This window comes from Macrotis lagotis, chromosome 2 (assembly GCF_037893015.1).
Source record: "Macrotis lagotis isolate mMagLag1 chromosome 2, bilby.v1.9.chrom.fasta, whole genome shotgun sequence".
In the NCBI taxonomy this organism is placed as follows: Eukaryota; Metazoa; Chordata; class Mammalia; order Peramelemorphia; family Peramelidae; genus Macrotis; species Macrotis lagotis.
This window is the reverse complement of record NC_133659.1, coordinates 254,283,109-254,309,903: the sequence shown is the minus strand read 5'-3', so window position 1 is coordinate 254,309,903 and position 26,795 is coordinate 254,283,109. Positions and strand designations below refer to the sequence as shown.

Below are 26,795 nucleotides of genomic sequence, written 5' to 3'. Positions count from 1 at the left end.
AATGACTGTTAATGATTGGCTCCTCCAGGTCCAGGACTTTGGCTGGCCCGACTTACACGCACCACCCTTGGACAAGCTGTGTTCTATTTGCAAGGCTATGGAAAACTGGCTTAGCTCCAGCCCCCAGCATGTGGTGGTTTTGTACTGCAAGGTACACCCAGCCTGTGGGGCGAGGGGCAAGAGGGGGTGAGGCCTGCCAACCAAGGCTTCATCTGAGGTACCAGCCCTATCTCCATCTCTCTTTGCTTCAGGGAAACAAGGCCAAGCTGGGTGTCATTGTGGCTGCTTACATGCATTACAGCAAGATCTCTGCCAGGTATACCTCTGTCTCTCCCTTCTTCCCACCTCCCCTTGAGGATGTGACCCATTGATATCTCACTCCATCCTCAGGCAGCAGAATAGAATGGGGCCCTCATGGTTCAGTACTAGCTCTGTGACCTTGGGCAAGTCGTTTCTATAAAATGGAGATAAAGGTGGTCTGCTGGGAATGGCTTGAGAGAAAAGAGCATTTCCTACACTCACTGACACTTCCTCTCCTCCCAGTGAAGACCAGGCTTTGGCCACTCTCACCATGCGCAAATTCTGTGAAGACAAAATGGCCTCAGAGTTCCAGCCCTCCCAACGAAGGTGAGCAGAGACCCTCAGGTACAGGAAGGGAGTGGCAGATAAGGGTTAGTGTGGGGTGCTCAGAGGAGTGGGCCTGCCTGCTAGGAAATAGGGTGAGAACAGAGGGTCTCTAAGTGAAGCAGGAGCATCTGCCCCAGAAGGGAAGATGGAGAAGAGATCCAGAAGAGAGGTAATCCAGGATTGACATTTTTCTTAACATAGTCAGACTCCTAAGGGATCTGTGGATCATAGATGGGGGGGGTAATTACATCTTTTTTTCCACTAACCTCTAATGGAAATTTAGCATTTCCTACAATTATGAATTAGAAATAAAAACCAATCTGTGATTCAGAAAAGAGTCTGCTGGCCTTACCAAATTGCCAAAGGGGTTTATGATACATAAAAAGTTAAGAACTTAAACCTTGCAGAATATATAGATGGATGTAGAATATAGTTCCCTTCTTAACCAGTCATCTCCGCCATGACGCCCTCCCTCTTTTTTTTTTTTTGTACCTTTTGCAAGGCAAATGGGGTTAAGTGGCTTGCCCAAAGCCTCACAGCTAGGTGATTCTTAAGTGTCTGAGATCGGATTTGAACTCAAGGTACTCCTGACTCCAGGGCCGGTGCCTTACCCACTCCACCTAGCCACTCCATTTGAGATGCTCCTCCCTTTCCTAGATGGGGACTTTTTCTCCCCGTTCTCTTGTACACTTTTCCTGTTCTATCTTGTAGCTTCATGATTTGAGTACCTAAACCACCTTCCCTACTAGGGACTGGGCAGGGACAGTGTCTGTTCACCCCTCTCATTTCCTGGCCTAGTACCTGTACACAGTATATGATGAACTGAATTGACCCATCTAGGTACATCAGCTACTTCAGTGGTCTCCTGTCTGGCTCCATCAGAATGAACAGCAGCCCCCTGTTCCTCCACCATGTGCTCATGCCCATCCTACCTGCTTTTGAGCCAGGCACAGGTGAGTCCCCTGAAGGTGTGGGTGGCTGGGGAGAGGGGCAGAGCCTTTTCTGGCCTTCTCCTCCTCACCTTCTTCTTCTCTTCATCAGGTTATCAACCATTCCTCAAGATCTATCAGTCAATGCAGCTAGTCTATACATCTGGAGTCTAGTAAGTTGTCATCAAACCCTATTCATTCCATCTACCCTTCCCCAAACTCAGTCCATCACCTCCTTAGAGACCACCTTATTCCCCACTCCATCCTCCTCCTTACTCCAGAGGACTGTCCCATTTCTGTAATTGCCCCATCCTCCCCAGAGATTTCCAGGCCCTAGCTACTTGGGCATTTGGGCTCACACAGTCTGAGAGCCTTCAGTCCCTTATGTCTACTCCCTTGTTCCCAACTCATTAAACAGAAAGAGACTAAGCTCCCTCTTTGGTCAGTCCTCTGTCTCACACCTGCTTTCATCTCATTTTCCCCTCAAGTCACATTTCAAACCCAGGGCCCCAACAGCTTTGCATCAACCTGGAACCAGCTCTTCTCCTCAAAGGTGACGTCCTGGTAAGAACAGCAGCACTGGGGAAATAAAGGGAAGGTCTTGGGAGGCAGAGAGAAGAGAGTCATGTTCTGATGCTCTGTGGGTCCAGGTGTTGAAGGTGGGATTTTGAGGTGGGGGAGGGGAGTTTCCAGAAGAGGTCCCCCATGATGGGGAGGGGGCTGAGCCATGGAAGTAACCTGACATGGTGGCTGGGTGGCTAAGGGTCCTTCCCCCTCTTTTCCCCAATCAGGTAACGTGCTATCATAAGGGGGGCCGGGAGTCAGAGCGGACCCTTGTGTTCCGGGTTCAGTTCCACACCTGTACCATTCATGGACCTCACCTCACCTTCTCAAAGGACCAGTTGGATGAGGCCTGGACTGGTGAGTAGTCTGGGGAAGAGGAAAGGACATGGGGTGCAGGGAGGGGAGCACACCCTGGAAATGTTGAGAGCAGGGGAAGGACTCACCCAGAGGAAGAGTGAAGTGGCTAAGGGTGGTCTCCAGGGCCCTTCTGCTCAAGCTTCTTGTCTTTCCCTCCCCAGATGAGAGATTCCCCTTCCAAGCTTCAGTAGAATTTGTCTTTTCCTCTGGCCCTGAGAAAATAAAAGGTAAGAATCCAAACTGGTGTTTCATTCTGTGGTTCATGTTCCCCCACCTCCCATCTCCCTCTTCCAGCCCATTCTCTGAACCTGAGACTCCTGTTCCCCCATCTTAGGTCGGGAACCTCCAAGAAATGATGCATCTGTTTCTGTTGACTACAACACCACCGATTCAGCTGTTCGTTGGGACTCCTATGAAAATTTTAACCAACACCCTGAGGACAGTAGGGATGGTATGACAGTCAGGAGGAGATTGGGGAAGGGATAAGGGGGCAGGAAGATATGGTTAGGGGGGCAGGAGGAGAGTAGGGATGAAATGAGAGGGCAAGAAGACAGTGGGGGTGGTTTGAAGAGCAGAAAGGTAGTGGGGAAGGTTTGAGGGTGATTCCAGTTCTCTACAGTTCCTGAGAACCCTCTGGTTCTCATGACCACCTTTCCTGTCCTCTTATTCTTTTCTCTTGATCTTATTGATTTCTCCTTGCTTTTCCTTCCCATACTGACAGCTCCTTTATCTTTTTATGCTTTGAAAAAAAAATTCTGAACTTTAAAAATGACAAATAAAATTTTACATTTCCATGTATACAGTAGAAAGAAAAGAGAAAATTGTATATAAACCTGGAGATCTGTTATGTACCATTTACTTTTTTTTAAAGCATATAATAAATTCAACCTGTAGTTTTCAAAGCTATTCTGCTTGTCTGTGCTTCCTTCTGACCTCCTTCCATTCTCTTCTCATTTCTTAATGATATCATCTGTTTGAGATGCTTTCTTTTTTTCCTTTCTTGCTCCCTCCCTGTTTTTCTCTCTTTTTCCCTTTTCCTTTTCTTGTTTTTTCTTTCTTTTCTTTCCTTCTCTTTTCCTACCTACCTTCCTTCCTTCTTTCCCTCCCTCCAATCTTTCTTTCTCCCTTTCCTATTCCCTCTTAATCCTCAGGACACCACCCCCTATTGGAAAAACAAAGCCTATATAACAAATATGCAGAGTCAAGCAAAGCTAATTCCCACTTTGTCTATATACCAAAAATCTCTCTCTCATTCTGCATTTTGTGAGGGCCCCTCTTTCCCTCCAGCTCTGCCCAGTTCTCTTTCCCCCATAGGCTCCCCATCCCACACCCGGGGACCTCTGGATGGCAGCCCTTATGCCCAGGTACGGCGGGCCCCCAGGCCCTCCCCACCAAGGCCCCTCCCGGAACACCCCCCACCTCCACTCCTCTCTGTCAGCAGTGACTCTGGCCATTCTTCTACCTTGACCACAGAGCCCCCAACTGACTCCCCCACTCGACCTCCCCCTACTCCTGCAGAACGTCAGGAACTGGAACGACTCCTGGGAGGCTGTGGAATAGGTGGGGTGGGCCGGGGAGTGGGCCGGGAGACTGCCATTTTGGATGAAGAGGACCAGCTGCTCCCAGGGAGTGGTGCCCCACTTGGAGTCTACCAGAACCAGAGGCCTGGCCTGAGCCGACACTGTTCCTGCCACCATGGCTATAGAGATCCCTGTGGGGCCCCCAATGGAGGTGGCTACTACAGGCCAGAGGGGACCTTAGAAAGAAGGCGCCTGGCCTATGGGGGCTATGAGGCCCTCCCTCAGGGCTATGGGGAGGTCCCCCTGGAGAAAAGACAACTCTGCCGATCCCTATCCGAGGGACCGTATCCTTACCCACCAAAGCTGGGCAAACAGGCCAATGGGGAATTTGGCTACCGTCTTCCTGGCTACCGAGATGTGGTGATTTTGGAGGATGGGGGTCTGTCCACCTTGTGCTCATGCCCAGCCTGTGAAGAGAAGCTGGCGTTGCCCACAGCTGCCCTGTATGGCCTCCGCCTGGAGAGGGAGGCGGGTGAGGGGTGGCCAGGAGAGCCAGGGAAGCCCCTATTGCACCCTCTGCGGACTCGGCACCCAGTGCCACTGCTAATGCCTACTTACGGACACCACCATGCTACAGTGCCTGACTACAACTGCCTGAAGCAGCCAAAGACCGGAGAAGATGGTCATGAGGGGTACCCCTATGCTCTCTGCCCTGAAGGAAGGTATGGGCATCCGGGTTACCCTACCCTGATGGCATACAGCACTGGGGGAGCAATGCCTGGATACTGCCCCACATATGGGCGGTCAACCCGGGGTTATGTGTCACCCAGTGAGAGCAGAGGGTATCCCAGCCCTGGAGTCCACTCTCCCTGTCCTGGCTCCGTCTTGCCAGGAAGCCCCTCCTACCCACCATCCAGCAAGCTGAGTTACGAGATTCCTCCTGAGGAGGGAGGGGATGGGTACCCATTGCCCGGGCCCCTGCCTCAGACAGGCAGCTTGGCACCAACAGGTGAGTAGCATTGTGACTGGAGGTGGGGGAAGGTGATAGGGCAAAGAGGAGGGTCCTGGGACAGGCTTGGGAAGAGCATGGGGGGGGCCTGTGATGAATGGGATGGAGAAGGGTCAATAAGAAAACCGAATACTACCTCCAGGGGGAATATGGATTGTGGTTTCTTTGGTACCAATCTTTACTTTCTGTCACTCATATACTACTTTCTACAGAGTCACCTGAACCAGGCTTATGGCAGGAAGGCCCCAGTGGGCACATCACCATTCCCCATCCAACCCCAAATGTCCAGGGGGTAGAGAGTGCCCCATCTGATCTGTCTGGCTCACCTACCCCTCTTCATACCAGCAGCCCAGTCCAGGGCAAGGAAAGGTACAGAGGCCATGGGAGGAAGCTGGCAGCAGGTAGTACCGGGAGGGGTCAGGTCAAAAAGTTGTTGTTTTCTGAGCTCCTCCCCTCCAACAAGTTCTAGGAAAAGGTGATGAGAAACTAAAGTTCACTATGTTGATTTTGCCCCTCCTTTTATTTCTTCCCAGCCCTCAGAATCGAGAGAGTTGCTCCCCTAGCCTGGCACCTGCCTTGAGAACAAACCCAGGAGAAGTAACGCTCTCTGCTCCTCAAGGGAACCCTGAAAAGACTCTGGAGCCATCAACCAGTGGGACTGATCCCCCGATGTCTAGCCCTTTCCACTCGACATCTCCTACCAGTTCCCCCAGGGACTGGTCTCAGGAGAGAAGCCCGGGCATCTACTCTGGCAGTGCCAGTCCCCGGACCCCTGTGCCTACCACACTTCCTGGCCTCCGTCATGCCACCTGGCAGGGTCCTCGGGTTCCCTCAGACAGTCCAGATGGATCACCCCTCACACCTGTGCCTGCCCAGATGCCTTGGCTCGTGGCTGCCCCTGAGCCCCCACAAAGTTCACCCACACCTGCCTTTCCTATGGCTGTTTCTTATGATTCCAATGGCACTGTCCAGCCCCCACTGCCTGAGAAACGACACCCACCAGCAACTGGACAGCAGGCAGGGCGATTGTGGGGAGGGGAGCATTCATCTCCTCCAGGCAGAGGGGCCATTCATCATGTCACCTTTGCTCCCCTGCTTCCAGATGATGCCCCCAGTTCTCCAGGTACCCATCTAGGATGTGGGATGCCAACAGGGAAGGGAGCATAAACTGGAATATAAACTCGAATTCTTGACCCATAGTAGGCATTTAATGTTTGATAGAAGATAATTTTTGAGAGACTTGAGCAAAACCTTTCTCTTGGGAGGGTTGCGGGAGGTGACTGGAGATGGGGGTATATTTCAAGTGAGAGGTAGGTAATCAGAGCCACTGTCCCACTGTGTTCCTAGAGCCCCCTGCCCAAGAGAGCCAGAGCAATGTCAAGTTTGTACAGGACACATCCAAGTTCTGGTATAAACCACACCTGTCCAGAGACCAAGGTACGAGACAGTTTTTCTCAAGCCTCAGTGTCCCTCCAGGTCCTCTTTGCCACATATGTCTACCTCCTTCCCTTGCCTCTCTTCCTAACTGTTCTTGAGTCGGGAGGAAGGAAAATTGGGGAATTCACTCAACATAAAGAATTTTTGGGGATTGGGGGCAAGAGACAGAAGGCTCAACTGTTTATTATTCTTCCTACCTCCCAGCCATCTCCTTGCTGAAAGACAAGGAGCCCGGTGCATTCCTGATACGAGACAGTCATTCCTTCCAAGGGGCATATGGACTGGCACTCAAAGTGGCTACACCTCCACCCAATGCCCAGGCCTGCAAAGGTGAACTGGAGATTTGGGGAACACAGAAAAAGCATGCCATATGGTGGATACCCTAGAGAGCAGGAGAAAACTACTTTTTTCTCTAAGGGAAACCAAAAGAGTAAAGAGCACAGAACTTGAGTAGAACGCCAGTCTCCAAATAAGCATTATGTCTTGCCCCATCTTCTTAGGTGACCCCTTGGAACAGCTGGTCCGACATTTCCTCATCGAGACAGGACCCAAAGGGGTGAAAATCAAGGGGTGCTCCAGTGAACCTCACTTTGGTGAGAAACCTGAGATGGGTTTGGGAAATGGGTGGGGGGGCAAGAATTGGTTTAGGGATGATGGTACAGTGGGAAATATTGTGGGGAATAAAGCAGGTGAGGAGGGGGAAGAGGAGAAACAAGGATACTAACCACCTTCTCAAATCTATAGGTAGCCTGTCAGCTCTGGTCTCCCAACACTCTATTGTCCCCATCTCCCTTCCCTGCTGCCTCCGAATCCCCAGTAAAGGTGGGTACTTCTCTCACTTTGCTCCCTTTAGTAGCCTTTAGGCTACTAGCAAGTCTGAACCAACCTGGCTCCTAGCCCGAAGAGGAAGATGGCCATAGTTCTGAGAACCTTTCTCCTCTCCTCTCCTCTGACTACTTTCTTTACTGCCTTTCCCTCTCTTTCTACCATCCCAGATCCCCTGGACAAGACCCCTGAGGTTTCAGTGCACACCAACATGAGCACTGCATCAGACCTCCTGCGGCAGGGTGCAGGTACAGTCATTCCCTGATTTCTCCCCATACTTTTCAGGGATCTGAAGGAGGGGATGGGGGGGGGGGATAATGGAGTAGAGAAAATAAATCTCCCTGAGGACTGACTCCAGCCCCTGAGCTCCAGAAGGGACAAGGGAGCAGCCTCTTCTGGTTTAAGAGTCTATCTCTCTGCTGATCTCCATTGCCTCCCTCACTTCCCCTGATGCCACCACCAGCCTGCAGCGTATTATATCTGACCTCCGTGGAGACAGAGTCCCTGACTGGCCCCCAAGCTGTGGCCCGTGCCAGCACAGCCGCTCTGAACTGCAGCCCCACCCCGACTCCAGTCACTGTCCACTTCAAGGTCTCAGCCCAAGGCATCACACTGACAGATCATCTTCGGAAGTAAGTTTTTATGAGCCCAAACCCCATTTTTATTTCTCTGACCCCCAAAGCCTAATTCACCTTGATCTCAAGGGTCCTCCCAAGTTTGATGTCATCCACAAACTCATTGCTCCCATTTCTAGGCTCTTCTTCCGGCGACATTACCCAGTGAACAGCATCACTTTCTGTAGCATAGACCCTCAGGACAGAAGGTAAAGCCCCTCTTTCACTATTGTCCTGGAAGGAAGGAGGTTAGATAACTTCCCCACACTCACTATTACATCTGGGCCCTTACACGAGTTATTCTTTCACTGCAGATGGACCAACCCAGATGGAACCACCTCAAAGTAAGTCCATCCCGTTCTCTAGCACAGGGTCCATTCATTCCCAAGGGGTCCCTCCTCTCTAGCCAGATATCCACCCCTGCCAGCTGGGAACCCCTAGACAAAGCTTCTCACCAAAGCTAATATATTTCCAGGCCTCTTTTTCTCCACCTCAATCTCTGCCTCCCAATTCCCTAGGATCTTTGGTTTTGTGGCCAGGAAGCCAGGCAGCCCCTGGGAAAACGTGTGTCATCTCTTTTCGGAGCTTGATCCGGACCAGCCAGCTGTTGCCATAGTCACTTTCATCACCAAAGTTCTGCTGGGTCAGAGAAAGTGAAGAGAGGAGACGAAGGCCAAACCTCTGTTACTGAACCCCTCCTCTCCCAGCCCTCCCACCGACCTATCCCCTCACCTAGATTAAGAAAACAGCAGCCTCGGCCCCCAAGCACAAGCAAAGGGCTTTCTGCACTACTCCCCACCCCCACCCCCCACCGCCACCTCCCCTGCCACGCAGAACAGGTGAACACAGGAGAGGGTGACTGTAGGTGAGCAGAGGGGAAGGGGATAGCTTGGGTGCAGCAGAGGTAGTGTCAGAGGCCACAGTGGGGCCCAGCCTGGGAGGGGCTGTGGCAGGCCAGCTTCCCCAGCTGTAGGCCAGAGCAGAGAAGAGGGAGAAGGGGGGGGGAAGCAGGATGGGATTATATGAAGAAAAAAAAGAGTCTATTTTTGTCTAATAAAGAATTTCTATAAGCTTTAGTCAGAGGTGGTGATGTTCTAGGAGCTCACCAGGTGACCAATCACTCGCTTTGGCCTTGGCTCCCCCTGCCTAGTCTAGGATCATGCACTTCCCTCTTGTCTTCCCATACCTGCACCTACAGAACCCCGCCCCCCTTGCCATTTCCAGGGGCCATCATGTCCCTGGTCCATCCCACATTGCAATGCCAGCTTCACCCAGCACACTGATAAATATGCAAACTCCACTTTTATTGGCCGTATAAACATCTCTGGTCTGTACATACATTTCATACATCATAGTGCAGGGGAGGGGGAGGCCAGAGGTCGAGGGCCCCCAGCAGCACAGCAGCTCAGCCCCTCCCCTAAAGGTCCCATTCCTCCAGTCCCCCCATGGAGGGGGGGGGGGAGGGGAATGTGGGGAGAGAGCAGAAGAGCTGGAATCAAACACTGATGCAAACCAGGCAACTGGAACAAGCAGCAAGCAGACAGCCCACTCCTCAGGTGGAAAAGTGGGAGGGTGACGCAGGAAGGAAGGGTGGGCAGGCCAGCGGGCCACGAGCAGCCCAGGCGCTCTGGGTGGGGCAGACGAAGCTGGGGAGGACTGGGCCAGGAAAGCCAAGGAGGGCTGGCACTGGGGAAGGAGCCCCATCTTACCCATTCACTTGGCACCAAGCTGTTTGGTGGGACTGGGGAAATACAGGAGTTTCCTCAGGGGTCAATGGGACCACAGGAGTGGCTTCCAGACCATGGAAGAAGGAACGGAGACTGTCCCCTGACTGCTTGGGACAAGGGACAGGACGAGCAAAAAGCCCAGGCCTAGGCCCTGCCAGCAGGGATGGGAGGAGGGACGGACCAAAGCAGCAAATATCACTGACATTCAGTAGACAAAGAGATGGAAGGAAGCAGAGAGATCCTTGGGCAAGCCCAACGGGGGTGAGTCCCACCTCCAAGAGCTGTCTGGGCTGGGGCAAAGCTCTAGGATGGCTGGACATTCTGTGCAGCAGCCTGGTCTCAGGCTTGGGTCAAGGGAAGGATATTGTCACCTTAGACTCAGGCACAAACTGGCCCTATTCAGTCAGCAACTGAGATGCTTCCTTCTTTGACCCAGGAGTCAGGGGTCTGGGCAGGGAGAGGGACCAGGGGCAGCATGGCCCTGTTGGTACATCCCTGTTGCATTGAGGCTTTGGCCCTAAGGAATGATGATGAAGGCGACACCAGGACCAGAGAGGCTGACACTGGAGAACTGCCTGGCCCAGCAGGCACTCACTCAGCCAAGCCAGGACAGGAGACATATGAAGCCCTCCTCATACCCTGGAAGAGGAGGGCAAGGGCCAGGGGAAGGAAGAGGGAAGGAAGGAGAGGCCATCAATGGGGTATATGGTCCTGGGAAGGAGGAAGAGGAGAGAGTGCCCACAGGAGTCCTAGCCACTCAGAGGGTGCAGGTCCACTTTGACCTTTTCCCCACTACTCAGCATCCCAATGGTGGGGAAGAAGCCTCCAGGGGGCACAAGAGCATCCTTCTTGCCAATGATCTTGCCATTTCGGGTGAAGAATACCTGGGGGAACATGAAGCAGGTGGCGTCTGAAGCATTCTCTGCAAAGGATGCCAAGAGGCCCAGTGCTGGGCCAGGATGCAGAGCGGCCACAAGAGGGCGGGTTGAGGCCAGCAAGTGAGAGCATCCCTTCCCCAATCCTTCCAGTGGGGGAGCTCCCGCCTCCCTCTGACCTTCTCCTGCCACACCCTGCTTCCTAACATCTCAACACCCCCAAAGCCCCTTTCATCACCTCCCTCAAAACACTTGGCTCCACACTTACCACCACCTTTTTGCCCTCATGCTCTTGCTCCATTTCTTCCCCATCTTCTTCCTCCTCTTCTTCCTCCTCTTCTTCTTCCTCTTCTTCCCCCTCCTGGTGTAGGTACATGACATTTCGGACAGCTCGAGGAGTGGGAGACAGGATCACTGTGTCACAACTGTCATCACTATCTCCTGAGAGAACAAGGAATATGAGCTCTGGTCCATTCCCTGATGCCCACCAGTGGTCCCACCCATCTCCATTCCCTACTCACCTTCACTATCTAGAATGTAATCTCGGGGAAACATGATCCCACAACCCATGATGTCTCCTTTATAACAGCGTGGCCCAAAAGGGTCCCCGACCCCACTGCCATGGAAGATCTTGCCATCATCTGGTTAGGAAGATGGAGGAAGCGAAACAGACTCATTTGTGGGTAGGACAAAGACTCAGCTGTTACTTTAAAAAGTTTGCAAAGAGATTACATATGCATTATTTCCTTTACAACTATCCTATGAGGATCCTGTGAGGCATGTGAGCTTCACAGTCCTAATTTTATCAATGAAGACATGGGTTCAGAGAAGTTAAAGCTTGTAGTGGTCAAATAGAGGTCTGAAATCTGGCATTTCTAGACCACCAGACTGGTCATCTGAGTGACTGGAAAATTAAGTCTCCTAGAGAACTGGCATGAAGGGCAGCCAGCCCAAAGTGAGCAGGGAGAGTGCAGTGCTCAAAGGGACCCCAGATAAAATTGTCCAAAAGCACAGTAGGGATCTGGAGGGTAGTGGTGGAGCCCGACAAGCTCAGACTACCACATGAAACTTGTAAAAGAAAGCCATGCCACATGAAATAAGGGATTTGTGGTGGGGTCATCTAGAATCCTCATTTTCTGTTGTTTAATATAAGGAAAAGTTGATGTTTGTCAGATTTGTAATATCAAAAAAAGACACTTTAAGAAAAAAGTTTTGAAAAAGTGCTTAAAGGGAACAAAACACAAGAAAAGAAGGGGAAAAAAACGAGGAATCTGCAGGGTGGGGTGGGGAGAAAGCCAACTCAGAGCCCTGGAATGTCCCAGAGCTTGGCCCCAGGTTCCCCCCCACCCCCACCCCATCCTGCTCTCAGGGCTGGGAGAAAAAAAAAACACCCAAGTGTTCAGAGGAGTAGAACAGAATGAAATAAGGCAGAGGGGAGGAAGTGGAGAAGGCATAAAGAGGGGTGAGGGTGCCAGCCAGCACAGAAACAGGTTTCCCCTTCATGATTTTACGTTCCTACCACCCACCTGCCTCCAAGGTAGACCATGGGAGGGAGGAAAAATGCCCCCCCCACCAACCCAGGGACCCCGGACCCTCCAATTACCTGCATGGTATGCCACGGAGCCTCTACTCCAGCCAGGATGCCTATTCTTGGGATAATCCTGGCCAAGGCAGGAAAAGAGAGGTCTAGGGTACCAGAAAGGGGAAAAGCCCTCCCCAAGCTTTCCCCCACCCACTTCTTCTGAACCTTGTAAAAATGCCAAAGGACAATCACCCCCCTGCCAAAACTTCCCAGGGGCAGAGTGAATGATCAGGGAAATGACAGGGTACTCAAGGCCAAAGGACCAGAGCGGAAGAGCTGGGAACCTATGGGCACCAGGTTCTTGGTTCTGACTCTGGATGAGCTGACAAACAGAAGTGTGTGTATATGTGTGCACACGTGTGCAAATCTAATAAGTTCTTCCATCTTCTCTGGAGAACCCCCCTCCATGCCTCCCCAAGCCACAGGGGGGAGCTGGACCCAGCTTGGCCCTCCCTCTCTTTGGCAGGTCTCCCCCTCACCTTTCTTGCCAGCCCCAAGGCAATGTAGCACTTTTCCCCAGGGTCTACAATCTCCACCTCAAAGTAGTGACTTCTGGTGCTGAGTGGGTGTCGGGCTTGGGCCAGCCCCACATCAATGATGCTCTTGCCCTTCCCCACATACTCGAGCAGCTGTGGAGGGAAGCAGGCAATGGCAGCATGGTTGATGCTAAAACCCACCCCCAACTTCCCAGAGTCCAGGGCCAGGGCAACTTGAATCTCCCTGAGGGTAGAGTGAGCTACTAGAGATCTAATATGCTTGAATGGAGGGAAGAAGCAGACTTGGGAGATGGGGCACCAGATAAAGTTAGACAGGAAGACAGCAGTCCAGGATTGAAAACACTCCTGCCCTGCCACTTCCCAGCCTGTTCCCTGGGCTGGCCTCCTTAGGGTTAGTCAACATTTCCCTTGTCTTACTAGGTAAGTGTGGGGAGTAGCACAAAACCCAAGGCTGGTGGTTGAGCTTGCCTAGAGAAATCTGCCTCAAAAGACAGCCACAGTACCCTGCCTCTATCACTACCTACCAGCCAGCCTAGTTGGCTTCTCCATGTCTGACAATGGTCAGCCTGAGAAGCCTTAAAGTTTAGGGAAGAGAGATGCAGGAAAGTTATAAAGGAAACCAGGCAATGCATTTGGGGCAAATTATGTAGGATGCTGGTCTGGTCCATGAGGGTCAGAATGGAGAAGGGGATGGGGGCAGGCTAGCAGCAATGGAGAAGGGGATGGGGGCAGGCTAGCAGGCAACTCCAGATACTGGAGGAAGAAGGTCAAGAACTGACCCTGTCTGGGCTAGGATTGACACAATTTCTCAGGGTCTTGTTCTACTTGGCAATGAATGGGCTGTTTGCAGCTGGGTCAGAGAGAAGCCAAGGGAATCTAGGTCCTGGGCCTCCAGTCTCACTCAAATTTAAGGCAAGGCAGAAGAGAGGTCAAAGTCAAGATGTGAAGTTAGGCTTCTGGCATCTGCCTCTTGGGTGAAAGGTTCCTTTCCTTACTTTATCTTCAAGTTCAGAATCAAAATTCCTCTTTCTAGCCTTCACCTCTACTTCAAGTTGCTAAGGGAAGCAGGAGAGGGGAGATGCCTTGTGGATTCTTGGGGCTACCCAACCCCACCATGGCAGGCACTCCTTGGGCATGGGGGGGGAGTTTCCCCCACCATGGGTGTGTTTATTTATCAGCTGCCATGGTAACAGAGGACTATGACTCACCCTCATCTCCCAATATCACCTGGGATTCCTTAATCCCTTTTAATTAACTAGAACTGCCCCCTGAGAGCCACCTTCCTTCAAGAAAAAAATAGCCCCCAGGAAAATCACCAATCCTCTCATCTCTGGGAACTGAGGTCTCTTACCCTACCTGAGTAATCCTAAAATAGTCTATCTAGTCTATGCCCTAAGCATAGCGGAGTTAAGAGTGAAGAGTTGTTTTTCATCCCGTCTTCAAACTCCTCAGAGATGAAGGAAAAAGGGAACAGTTTTCTTCTCTTTCCAAAGCTCCATCACCTCTGGCTCAGCCTAAGAGGGGCACTGGGGATGAGACATCAGCAAGCTTCCTTCTATCACAAGTCTCACAGGAGGGGCTATTCTACAGTCTCTTCCAGCAGACACTCCCAATTCAGCTCCTGTTCCATTAGAGTAGAAGATTTGCTCCTTGCCCCACACCTTCCATTTCTAGAGTCTGACTCTTCAGCATGAATGCTGTATTCCTCTATCCTTCTTTCTCTCCTTCTGAGGTAGAACTTCTTTTTTCCCCATCAGACTAAACTCAAATCTCCCTTTCCTCTGGACTCTCTAGAGCCAGAAGAGTAGGAAGGGAATTATTGAGAAGGGCTATTTTCTTTTATCAAGAGTAGCTCCCAATCAATCATTTCTTCCCAATGTTACAGAACAAAGTGAGAGACCCCACAGCTACCCTTAACTCACACCATCCAATTGGCTCTAATGTGGGAAACACAACGTTCCCTAGTCCCAGGGCCAAGAGACATCTAGTCCAGATCCTGATCCATGAGAAAAACACGCCTCAAAATTTTCTCTGCCCCAGCCCTAGGGAGGGCAGCTGTTGTAGCTTTGTCCAAGGACCATGAAGCTTTATGGACTAGAAGAGCTAAGGAAATCCCTTAAGTCAGGAAATGGGGGAAATCAAAAGGTCTCTAGATGTATCTGGAATGTAATAATATAGATGAGTATTCTGCAAATGCTGATCCACAAATCTCTCCCAAGTGCTGAAAAATCTAAATAGTTATTTCTTCCACTATGTAACTCTTTGTCCTGAACTTTCAGCTTTCCCTATCTGAGGAAGAACCACAACTTCTTCCCAAGTCTTTATGGCACCCTAAAAATCTATCTTCTTTTATCCAATTCAGAAGGATGAGAAAAATGGGGAGGACAGAGAAACAGAGAAGCCTAGGTAGGCCTAAGTCTTCTGTTCTAATCCTCATATTTCTTGAGGAAAGAGTACCACTGTGGTGGAAGGTTAGGGTTCTCTTCTGATTATACCTTTCCTTCTGCTCTATGCAATATCTAGAAACTGAGAGAAGACACAAGTTATTTCCAGAGCACTGAGCTGGACACCACAAGAAACATTGTTCCTAATTTCCTAGAGACAAACAGATGACTGAAATACTCTGTCTCTCTGTCTCTGTCTCTTTGTCTCTGTCTCTGTCTCTGTCTCTGTCTCTGTCTCTCTCTCTCTCTCTCTCTCTGTGATTGGATCCCTTCTGCCTTCATGGGTCCCCAGAGAGAGTGAAAGTCTTTAATTTGAGTGAAAGTCTTTAATTTGACACTCCTGCTTCCCAACCTGACCAGTTTGGAGATTCACTGGTACACACTGTGATCCATCCCTGCCTTATCATCTCATATGATTTTTGTCCAATTTACTTCTTGGACAACATCCTCCACAGAAGAGTTATTGACTTCCCTCAAGTAAACCTCTGGCTTACTATTGTGTGGTAAGGAGCTGCCCATGCACTCCTTGGCCTCAGCCATCACCTACCTGGTCACTGCTGGGGCAGGTCCAGAAGTCTGCTCAAGTGGGGCAGCTCCCTCCCCCTGCCCTTTTCCTCTCTTGCTCTAGTAGCATCCCTCTGTTCTCCTTGGCCATCAATCTCCTACATGTGCTATCTCTCTCTTGGAGGGCAGGGATTATCCTGATTTTGTATTTGTATCCCTAGCACCTGGGCATATAGCAATCATTTAATAAAAGCTTTTTTATTGATTAGTTCTCTCTCTCTTGCTACACAACTAACCCACATTCTCTTCCAGATGTTTATGGTCTTAATGTTGCCCTTTCTGTCAAATGTGAACATCACCATTGGTGATCTGCCCTTTCTCCACAGGCAGTCTCCACTTCTCTGATAGACCCAAGAGTCCCCTAAAGGTCTCTTCACCTCATCTCTCCCCTCTCTAAAAACACACAGCTGCAAAAGTCATTTCCTAACCCACTGGTTTTATCATATTTCCTTTCAAATAAGCCACATGACTTGGGATAAAACATGCACTTATCTGTTGGACCCCCTGTTGCCAGCCCATCACAGTCCTCCTCTTCACATAGGGCTGCCAAGTCGCAGCCAAACTTCCCACAAGGTTGTCATTGGCCACACTTGGATATCTTTGCATAGCCATTAGCCAGGCCTGAGAATCATGCCTCCTCCCCTCTGTCTCAGAATATGGAGCTTCCTTGGAGGCTCCAGTATACCTTGGATTTAATACGTATGCATTTACAAGGAGTGCATGGGCATAAATATAAATTTACACACTGATGATGTCTCCCAAACCCTAGAACCACTTCTTTGAGGGTAAATATCATTCGCTTTTGTTCCTTTTGTATTCCCAACTGGTGCCTAGTAAAAGGTTTGTGGTTGATGCTGCAGCCTCTTTCTGCTCACCAGGCATATCTCCTTTGCCTCTGGTACGACTAGTCTGATTCTGCAAAGACTTCAGTGTTCTACTTTATTGAACTGAAATAAATTCAGTCCAACAGTCACTGAGCAGCTGGTATCTGTAATGTGTTAAGATGGGTACTATACTTTATTTAGATTTCACTGATTTAATTGTTTTTCTATTCTCCCTTCTTTCTAATATATTCCTCTACTCTGCTTTACCCCAAAACTATCTCTTATAACAAAGCACTAAAGAAAAGGAAAAAAAAGAAAACAATTAACAAAACCAATCCACACAATCCTTCAAGAGGGCTGTCTCAACAGTCACTGTACTGCTCAGAATTCGAGATATCAATCCCCCAGGAGCATCCTTTCCCTTGGATGTCATTGAAGCTGCTCAGAGAGGACTCTGTCCTGTCCACTATCAACTCCCAACTACTTGACTCCTCAACCACTAACTGTTAGCTCTTCCTGTAGAACCCCAAATTTATCCCACTGTCCAGAAAGCTGTTTGCTCAGTCCCAGTAAGCCAAAAACCTTCCCCTATGTATACCACTCAGGTCCACCATTTAGCAATCCTTTTCTAGAAAAGCCTCTAAGGCCCAGACAGGACCATCAATGCTACAGAGCAAAGGGGACACAGAGCAGAAAAGAACTTTCTGAACTTTTTTTCCTTCCTTGTTCCACCCCCTCCTAATCCATACCTAGCTTCACTGCCTCCCTTCCCTTATTGGCACCTGCCCTCATTGCTTGCCAGCCCAGACCTTAATCCCCAATGACAGGAGTAAGTAAAGGCTCAGTGCCCTAGGGGGCCCACATACAGCTGCACAAAAATCATGAACATGCTCTCCTCAAGGCAGGTCAGGCTTCAACATGGTTTTCTCCTGGGCTGGGTCTCCAGAGAGGACCCCTCCCCACACCCCACAACCCCAGGGTAGGGCCACTGCTCACCCCACTTTGTATATGGAAGCAACTGCCTTGTCGCTAAGGAGTTGCCAAAAGGACCTTCAAACAGGAAGAAAGAATGAAATGAGCCTAATCCCCCAGCACTGCACTGTGCAGCCCTCCCCTCCCCATGCATTACCTCATTATAGTACTGGCCTGGAGGCAAGGAGAAGGCAGGTGTGTCTGTCTTTTGCTACCACTTAACACAGTAATTCTCAGACCAAATTAGAGCTTAGGGCCATGGTTTTGTAGGAGGAAAAACTGAAACTCACTTCAGGGGGCAAGAATCACTGACTAAGCAAAAGATAGGAATAAACAGTTTCAAAAGGATTCACCCTGAACAGGAACAGATGAAGATTTGGGTCAAATCAAAAAACAGCAAGATAATGCAATTTAACTCAACCCCAAGGTTTTAGCTCTTACAGTCAATGTCGGATAGGTTGAGGGAAGAGACACACACTAATACTCTGTCCGTGGAATTTTTCCAGAATACAATTTAGAATTAGGCAAGAAAAAGAGATTAAATTATCCAACCATTCCCTTTGACCCAGCAACCTCACCACTTCTGCAAGATAGGGAAAAATGATCACTAATATGCCAAAATAGTCATAGCAACAAACTAGAAACAAAATAGGTACTCAACAATTGAAGGATTTAATAAAAGAACCCTAGATAGGGGAAAAGAGAAAGAGGAATGTTTCAAATTCTGTTGGGAGGAGCCCCCAAAAATGAGCTGGAGGGAAGAGAGAATGCAGAGGCTCTCTCTCAGGTGAACCCAGCTGCTGAAAGGAAGAAAGGACTCAGCTACAGGACTTGGGCTTTATCTTATGAAGCAGCTGAGCAGAAACCTGAAGCTGGAACAACACACTAGCAGTACTCGCTATACATAGCAACTGTGGAACTAAAATGTTAACATTGCAGGTACAAAAATTCTGAGTTCCAAGTCTGACAGGAGAATCAGGGCTGAAAGCTCTTCCTGGCTCTGTCCCTTTACCTTCTCTGGTCAAGTCTCACCTTCTCCTAAGCTCCAAACTCCCTTCCTATTCCATGATTTCAATCATAGGGTTCTCTTCCATGGTCTCAAAAAAAAGCTCTGAACACTTCTCAGATGGATGGACAAGTTAGGGTTGGATTGCCTATCAAGTTTAAAGACTTCCTGAAACCTCTCTCAGTGCTCCTTGGGGGTCTGTGGACTTTGGGTTCTGAATCTCTGCTATGAAAGGATATTTGATAGAGGAAAGGTGCTTGTTCTCTATCTCTACCAAGAGTAAATAGCAACAAGGTCTCAAAGAACATTTCTTCTAGAGCTGATATCAATATGGATTTACTGACAGCAAAAGTTATAAAAGAGACAGGCAGACTAATGGTGTTTTCTTCTTCTGAAGACCTTAGAAACAGGAGGCAAGAATATATCCAAGAAGACTCCTCCCAGGTCCTTACAGACTAACAACTCACTGTGGTACAAGTCAAAAGGAAAGAAAGTAATCATAGTGAGGATCAGGGAGAAAAATAAAGAGTCTCTGCAATTCAAGAATTAGGACAGTTAAGAATTCTGTGGTGGCCCAAGGTCCTGGAGAGGGATGCCTTGGGCATCAGTGAATGCCAGAAAGAAAAAAATTAATCAGAAATAGGACTCTAGCACTGCTGTTCCCAAAGAAGGGGTGGGAATAGGAGAGAAGAGCCAAGCTCAACAGCCTACAACAGAAGGGAAGCGTTCCTGAGCCTGCAGGGGTGTTGGGGGAAAAAGGGGAGGGGCTGAAGGCAGGAAGGAGAGAAGGCTATTTATAAACCTGGACAGGATCTTCATCAATTAGAAAGGATTGGTTAGGAGGAGCTAGAGTACTTTGGGAGGGGAGTAGGGACAGGACCAGGCAGGAGAGGGCAGCAAGAGGTTGCCAGGAAAAAAACTTCCTAAGGAAAGGTCAGGGGTGGAAACTTGAAAATATCTCCCTGGCTTTGTACCAAATTCAGTTTTGCAGATGTTGTCAAAATGAGGGTGGGAGGGGAAGAAAGGAAAACGATGAGGGTCAAAGGGGTCATCTTAGAAGAGCATAGAACCTCTAGTCCCAGATGGACAGTACCATTCCCAATACAGCAAAGGCATCCCCTGCCCTCTCATCTATCCTAGGCCCAATTCACTTAGAACTCGAATATGCAAGGGACTTTTCTTACAGTGGACACTCTATTTTGCTTCTACTATGCTTTCAATCACATAACATTATCCTGAGTTCATCATGGTTTCTGAGGAGGCTTCTAGGTGAGGCTAAATTGTGTGGAAGGTCACATCCCTCCACCTATTCTCAGACAGTGGAAAAGCCACCACGGGAGTCCTGAGCAGCCACCCAGTACCTGGGACCTTGAGTTCAACCTCTGTTTACTCTCATCTCAGCAAAAAGATTGCATCTAGATAGGAGGAAAAAAATTTAATAATTTCCAAGAGTCCATGTGTTTCCTAGAGCAATCTAAAATCTAGAAAGTGATTGAAAGAATTCTATATGAAGGAAGAAAGGCATATAAAACCATGCAAAATTATCTTAAAGCAATATGAATTTCTGTGTCTAGAAGAATGGTGATCAGAACAGTCTGACAGAACTAAGTAGGGAAAGCCAAGCCAACAACCATAAGCTGGAATCCAGGTATTCTGTCTCCAAATAAGCAATAAAATACTCCTCTAAGCACAGACAAGATAAATGAGGGACTTGGGTAACCTAATGCTGCAGGTTCCAAGAAAGACATATATAAAGAAATGGGACTGATTTCAGGAGCCAAAGAACTGAATCAAGTTCCTCTGTGCCCAAAGAACAATCAAACCATGCATACCACAACTGTGTCTGTATCCCACAGATATCAAAAGGGTAAAAAACCCACAGGCACAAAACCATTCATAGTAACTCTTATTTGGAGAGGCAAAGATTTGGAAATGGAGGGGACATTCATCAACTGGGGAATGGCTGAACAAATTGTGATATAAGAATGTGATGGGACACTGTTGTTCTGTAAGAAATCATAAGGGATGGAACTTCAGAAAAACCTGTTAAGACTGAGGGAAGTGAGAGAAGCAAAAGAATTTTTTCACAGTAACAGTAACATTGGGTGACAATCAACTAGGATGGACTAGCTCTTCTTTGCAGTACCAATAATCAAGACAATTCTAAAGGACTTGTGAAGGAAAATCTGAATATAGATCAAGGTATATTATTTTCAATTTTTAACATTTGTTTTATGTTTTTCTCTCCTCTTATAGTTTTTCCTTTTTGTTCTGATTCTTTCAAAGCATGATTAATATGGAAATATGCTTAATATAGTTACACATGTATAACCTATATTAGATTGTTGAAAACTATTTACATGTAATTGGAAAAATAAATAAATAAATAAATTTATTTAAAATAATCGAATCAAGTTCTTACACTCACCCTGCTCCTAAAATAAGTGTATGTCTTAGGAAGGAGGCAGAGAATTCAGCTTGGTGCATTGCACTTTGGGACATGGAATAATTTGACATTAATCCCCCGATCATCCAAAGATCCTTAAATTCTTTTGCCAATATCCCAAATAGAAAGATCTTTCTTGCTCTTTCAACCTAGGGACATTCATTCACCTCTACCTGACATACAAAAAGTCTGGGCTAACAAAAAAAAAGGACTTAACAATGAGGAGCATACAAGACACAAGTGGATAACCAAATCCTTCCTCATTCCACTGCTCCATACCCTCTCCCCACAGGTAGTCCGCCAACTCACCGTCCCACACACTTTGACATCATGCAACCGTCCCCACTCATCCTCATAGCTGTCCACCATCATCACACTGTCATCCTCCTCACTGCCCAGTTCAGCATTCAAGTGTAACCGCACTTCTTCACCCAGGGAATGCATGCCCACTGCAGGGAACAGCCCATCAGGGGATACAGGCATGATAGTAGAGCCCACCTGCAAGAGATGAGGCCAGCAAGGATATCAAGGATATGATTTTTTTCTCCACACATTCAATTTTGATCAATGTATAGCATGAAAATAATATAAAGATTATCAAACTACCTTCTGTGGGAAAAAGGGGGAAGGAAAGGAGGGTGGGGGAAAATGTGTAAAATTCAAAACCCCACCAAAGAAATGATAGGTAGAAATTACTATTGTATATAATTGGAAAACAAATAAAATATTAAGAGAGAGAGAGAGAGAGAGAGAGAGAGAGAGAGAGAGAGAGAGAGAGAGAGAGAGAGAGAGGAGGCCAGGTCCACAAGGTTTAAGGCAAAGGAAATATTGCCTTGCTTTTGTAGGGAGTATCAATCAGTCACATTTCTCCAGGGCTAAGGGTTTTGCAAAACACTTTCCTCACAATAACCCTATGAAGCAGGCAGGGCCAGTGTTGGGCTCAATTTTCCAATGAGGATGAAACACATCGGTTGCCACCCAAGCCCAGATCTACTGAAATCAAATCAAACACCATTTCCCTGACATCATACTCTATATTTCCACACACATCTCTGTCCCTCATGAGATGGGTTAGAAACACATCATCTGCATTTTACAGATGAGGCACAAAAAAGGCTGGATGTCTCACCCAAAATTAAGACAGAGATGGGCACCTATAAACTGGGATGAAAGCCCAGGCTTACCATCTGAGCCTACAGCGGAAAAAGCTCTGGCTGGAAAAGGGCCTGAGGACTAAGAAGCAATTCAAGACTTTGGTGAGATAACCAGCTGCAGGATCAAACAATTCCCTCAAAGCTGCATTATGGGTCACTAGGAGAGGCTGACTCCTGGCTCTACCTATAGTTCCATACCACCTTGGGTAGCCACAAGCCCTGGTTAAACTCCCCCCACCCCGGCTCCAGGGGCATTGACTCTCACTCACCCGCTTCCCATTCTTAGTAAAGAAGATCTGAGCTGTCTGCACATCAAAAGAGACGGGCTCGATGCCACAGCCAATCCGGTCCCCAGAGCTACACTTTGTCCCAAACTGGCGGCCTTTGGCTCGGCCACTATACAACCTACAAACAGATGGATAAATAAAAAGAAAGGCAAGAGCTGAGTCATGAAGCAAGGGGAACCCTTCCCAGGCTCACCCTTTGTCCATTATCCCTAGCTTCTCCTCATACCCCAACTCTGCTAGATCCACAGCCACTAGTTTCCATGTTGATCTTGGTAACCTTCAGTGTCCTGTCTTTCTGTCTATATTGGCAGTTCCCAGGGGGAAAAAATCCTATCTCCTCTCCATTCCTTTTAATGATCCCTCTCAGTATCCAAAAGAGAAGTCTCATTCTACAATGTTCCAGGGATGGTAACACACCCACCTCAAAGAGCATCCCATAGCACAAAATCCCCCACCATCCCTGTTCCTAGCAGAGAGGTCTGATGCCCCAAGTAAGTTACTCACTTGCCATCATCAGCATGGTAGGCAACTGAATCGGGCAGCCAGCCAGGCTGGTGGTCCAGGCTATAGTACTGAGGGACCAGCCCCACAGCAATGGTGCCCCGCACCCCACTGTCCACAATTGACACCTAACAGAAAAAGAATATAATCAGCAAGTGCTAAGGATACCCAAGGGTTAGAAGAACTAGATATGAGGTGAGTAAAAGCATCAGGGGATCAACAGGAGCTTAGGTGAGGAGAAATGGAAACTGTAAGGGCTAAAGAAGAAACATGGTCCACTAAGGGGAAGGAACTAGGGAGAGATACTGAGATAAGATGTAGGGGATCCAGGAAATGGGTTGGAAATAAGATGGATGGAGAGGAAGATTACAAGATGATATGCTTAGCTGAGGGGGAGAGAAGCAGAGGGTCAAAAGAGAAAAAATGGCAAGAGCCCAGGTCACCTTCTTCTCAGATTTAGGGACCACAACAGCCTGTGACCTGAAACAATAGCCTAGTAGGACTAGGCCTGGAACTTGGTAAAAGGAGTCCACTGAAGGTCAACCAACCCCTACCCACTGTCTCCATCACCTCAAAGTAATTGCTGTCCTTGGTCAAGGGTCGGGGAGCCACATAACAGCCAACTTCACCAGAATTGCCATGGTAACTGTGGAGAGAAAATAAGAGGACACCCATTAGTTTAGTTACCCTCCCAACTCTATGGGGAAGGAAAATTCACACAAAGAAAGGGGGAAGAACTGAAAAATCAACCCCTCAATCCTGGATCATATGTAGCATGATGTATACTACAGGATATTTTAGAAGTCATCCCATCCCTCCCATTCAGGATCTAACCCAGACCAGATCAGAAGAGATCTGGTTTCTTCCATGTTTCTAGGGAAGCAGAATTTGACGTCTTCCTTAGTGGCCCACTTGAGATCTCACAACCCTATCTAACCTCAATCCCTCATGTTGTAGCTTCAGCCCTTTTCCTTTGGCTCCATCCTCAGTAGATCTGGAGAACAGCTGGTCTCTATCCTCTGTACCAAAGCCCTTCGAGGATTTGAAGATGGTTATTCAGTCCCCTTTCCTCAGCCTTCTCTTCTCCAGGCTAAATAACCCTATTTCCTTCCCCCCTTCAGCAACAACTTTAGGAGAGAACTTAGGGCTGGGTAAAGGGACATAGAAGGGACTCAAGCAGGGAAAGAAAGAGAAAGCACGTACAAACACACAGGAGCAGAAGGTAAAGGAAAGACATGAGGAGGGGAAAGAATACATCTGAGTTCTACCTAACAATGTCTTCTGGGTACAGACAGAATTGTCCAAATCAGGAAGTCTCTCATCTCTAAGGTGTTAAACCTCATTCTCCCTCACCCTTGAGACACTGACAGAGAGACTCAGGGATAGGTTGGGGTTGCCTGACACCAGGTATCTAATCAGCAAGAAAAGTTAAGATCTTTTCAATGTAGGAAGCATCCTGATTCTGGATCAATGCTTTCCTATCCTTTGAGATCAGGCAGGGACGCAGGGTCCAGAGAAACCATGTAACACATGTAACAGGAGTCCCACCCAATGAAACTGATCCTTCAGGGATCCCCTCTGAAAGCAAACTTCCCTGTTTCTATTCCATTTCCAAAACTGGGGCAAGAAATCAAGGATGGAAACACACCTCAATGTGTCTCCCTCTACCAAAATGTGTTTGAATCTCTCCTGGTAGCGGACAGCCCGAACCTCTCGGATCTCTCTGATTCGCCGACGCCAATTCAAGAACCGGTAGTGCAGGTTGAGGTCATCCATCTTGTTCAGGTGAGCCAGCCTGTGGGGTAGCAAAGAATCAAGAGGGAGAAGGAGACTCAGGGAGGGGGGCTGTGAAAAGAAGGCACGGGGTCTGCTTTCTCACTGAGACCTCTTTAGAAGGTTTGATCCAGTCAGGATTTCACTGTAGAGTAGGTAGCCAAGGCAGAATGGGCATAAGTTGGCATGATCCCAATGCCTGGATGCACAGGGCTCCTGGAATAAGCTGTGTTCTCTAAGTCCCACACTCTACTATGCAAACCACATGAACCCATTCACTATCAGGGCAGAAGAAAAGGGAAATCACCTTGCTCCTCATATCCCAAACCCCTAAAGAGTATGGTCAGTGCTGACCACAGAAATCCCCAACACCTGCATCTGTCAAATGTAGGTGCAGACTTCCTAAATGATCTCTAAGGTCCCTCCCAGCTTGAAATCCTATGATCCTATACTAGATTCTGGTAACATCCAGCCAAAAGTCTGAGCACTCTAGGCCATCCCTGAAACTATACTTCTGAGGTACCTCAGCCAGGACTCGGGAACAGAATACTTAGGATCTGTCAGCACATGCATTCACAAAATATGGACAGCAGGCCCAGATGCCCTATCCTGAAAGAATGAGGCCCCTTTTCCCATTCCCCTGGAATATTAGCATCAAGGCCTTCACAGTTCAGATACTTTGGTTTGGAGAACAAAGTTCCCTAACTCACCTACCTGCCTAATATTTGGATACCCAGGAATCAAAAGTTGAGATACTTGGTCCTAATGAATGGAGCCTCTGACTTATCCACATCTGGTCTATTCTGATCACCCAGGACCCAAAGGTGCAGTTACCTCAGCCCTAGAGAACAAAGATCTTTGACTGACCTACTCCCATATATCTGGTTATTCAGTTTCAAAGTCTCCACGTCTGGGTCCTGATAACAACCTCAATTTTCAGGACTACATTGCCCCATATCTGGTAGGTCCCTAAGAATCTGAGTACCTGGGACTAAAAGAACCTAAATCACCCATTCTTTCATCTCTGTAATACATCAGACATCAGGTTTTAAACACTCCAGTGCTAGGGACTAAGAGTCCCTGACTCCCCCACTCTTGTAAATCTAGGCCCTCAGGATATTAAGAGCCAAATTCTTAGACCCTGGAAAAGTTCCCTAAATCATCTACTCTCCTACATTTTTCCCAGGACTTCAGCACCCTGACCCCAGCAGATGGAGGCTTCCCCACATCTGGAACCCCGGGACTTCAGCACCCTGACCCCAGCAGATGGGGGCTCCCCCACTTCTGGGGCCCCGGGGCTTCAGCACCCTGACCCCAGCAGATGGGGGCTCCCCCACATCTGGGGCCCCGGGGCTTCAGCACCCTGACCCCAGCAGATGGGGGCTCCCCCACATCTGGAACCCCGGGGCTTCAGCACCCTGACCCCAGCAGATGGGGGCTCCCCCACTTCTGGGGCCCCGGGGCTTCAGCACCCTGACCCCAGCAGATGGGGGCTCCCCCACTTCTGGGGCCCCGGGGCTTCAGCACCCTGACCCCAGCAGATGGGGGCTCCCCCACATCTGGGGCCCCGGGGCTTCAGCACCCTGACCCCAGCAGATGGGGGCTCCCCCACTTCTGGGGCCCCGGGGCTTCAGCACCCTGACCCCAGCAGATGGGGGCTCCCCCACATCTGGGGCCCCGGGGCTTCAGCACCCTGACCCCAGCAGATGGGGGCTCCCCCACATCTGGAACCCCGGGGCTTCAGCACCCTGACCCCAGCAGATGGGGGCTCCCCCACATCTGGGGCCCCCGGACTTCAGCACCGTGACCCCAGCAGATGGGGGCTCCCCCACTTCTGGGGCCCCGGGGCTTCAGCACCCTGACCCCAGCAGATGGGGGCTCCCCCACTTCTGGGGCCCCGGGGCTTCAGCACCCTGACCCCAGCAGATGGGGGCTCCCCCACTTCTGGGGCCCCGGGACTTCCGCACCCCGATCGCAGCAGTTGAGCCCCGCTTCCCCCCGGGCTTCACCGCCCCAGACACCGGGCCGGCTCCCTCACTCTCTCAGCAGGGCCCCCAGAGCCCAGGGCAGCTTCCTCCTCGCCCAGCCCGCGGGGCCCGGTCCGGAGCCGGGGGTGCCGAGTACCCGCCCACCAGTCCCGCAGGCAGCCCGCCCCCTGGTCCCCGCCTACCCCAGCAGCCCCGTCCTCCTCCATGGGCCTGCCAGACCCTCGCAGCCACACGGCTACAGGCCGTCACCACCGACATCCGGGTCCCCACCCT

At 49.3% G+C, this 26,795-nt stretch overlaps 2 protein-coding genes across 8 annotated transcripts in view; one reads left to right on the top strand and one right to left on the bottom strand.

The window, feature by feature from the left end:
- TNS2 (tensin 2) overlaps window positions 1-9,451 on the top strand; it is a 26,203-nt gene extending 16,752 nt beyond the window's left edge. For all 5 annotated transcript variants that reach the window (XM_074225842.1, XM_074225840.1, XM_074225841.1 and 2 more), the window contains exons 9-29: window positions 29-151; window positions 252-316; window positions 544-627; window positions 1,468-1,580; window positions 1,669-1,729; window positions 2,045-2,120; window positions 2,348-2,477; window positions 2,639-2,704; window positions 2,812-2,928; window positions 3,792-5,006; window positions 5,219-5,375; window positions 5,540-6,129; window positions 6,354-6,443; window positions 6,648-6,773; window positions 6,944-7,036; window positions 7,188-7,265; window positions 7,439-7,516; window positions 7,732-7,900; window positions 8,023-8,091; window positions 8,197-8,226; window positions 8,401-9,451. In XM_074225842.1, coding sequence (XP_074081943.1) covers window positions 29-151; window positions 252-316; window positions 544-627; window positions 1,468-1,580; window positions 1,669-1,729; window positions 2,045-2,120; window positions 2,348-2,477; window positions 2,639-2,704; window positions 2,812-2,928; window positions 3,792-5,006; window positions 5,219-5,375; window positions 5,540-6,129; window positions 6,354-6,443; window positions 6,648-6,773; window positions 6,944-7,036; window positions 7,188-7,265; window positions 7,439-7,516; window positions 7,732-7,900; window positions 8,023-8,091; window positions 8,197-8,226; window positions 8,401-8,539 — 3,669 coding nt within the window. In that variant the 3' untranslated portion in view covers window positions 8,540-9,451. The remainder of the gene's footprint in view (window positions 1-28; window positions 152-251; window positions 317-543; window positions 628-1,467; window positions 1,581-1,668; window positions 1,730-2,044; window positions 2,121-2,347; window positions 2,478-2,638; window positions 2,705-2,811; window positions 2,929-3,791; window positions 5,007-5,218; window positions 5,376-5,539; window positions 6,130-6,353; window positions 6,444-6,647; window positions 6,774-6,943; window positions 7,037-7,187; window positions 7,266-7,438; window positions 7,517-7,731; window positions 7,901-8,022; window positions 8,092-8,196; window positions 8,227-8,400) is intronic.
- On the bottom strand, window positions 9,166-26,795 carry SPRYD3 (SPRY domain containing 3). Of its 3 annotated transcripts, none has more exons than XM_074225844.1 (11): window positions 26,705-26,795; window positions 24,410-24,556; window positions 23,332-23,407; window positions 22,765-22,889; window positions 22,243-22,378; window positions 21,129-21,317; window positions 12,546-12,695; window positions 12,088-12,145; window positions 11,006-11,125; window positions 10,753-10,925; window positions 9,166-10,493 (listed from the first exon to the last, which is right to left on the bottom strand). In XM_074225844.1, exons 2-11 carry the CDS (start codon window positions 24,535-24,537, stop codon window positions 10,359-10,361), a joined length of 1,290 nt encoding a protein of 429 aa, XP_074081945.1. In that variant the 5' UTR covers window positions 24,538-24,556; window positions 26,705-26,795; the 3' UTR covers window positions 9,166-10,358. The 3 variants fall into 3 exon arrangements, with proteins under 3 accessions (XP_074081945.1, XP_074081947.1, XP_074081946.1); XM_074225846.1 differs by lacking the exon at window positions 26,705-26,795 and adding an exon at window positions 26,573-26,592; XM_074225845.1 differs by lacking the exon at window positions 26,705-26,795 and adding an exon at window positions 25,249-25,799.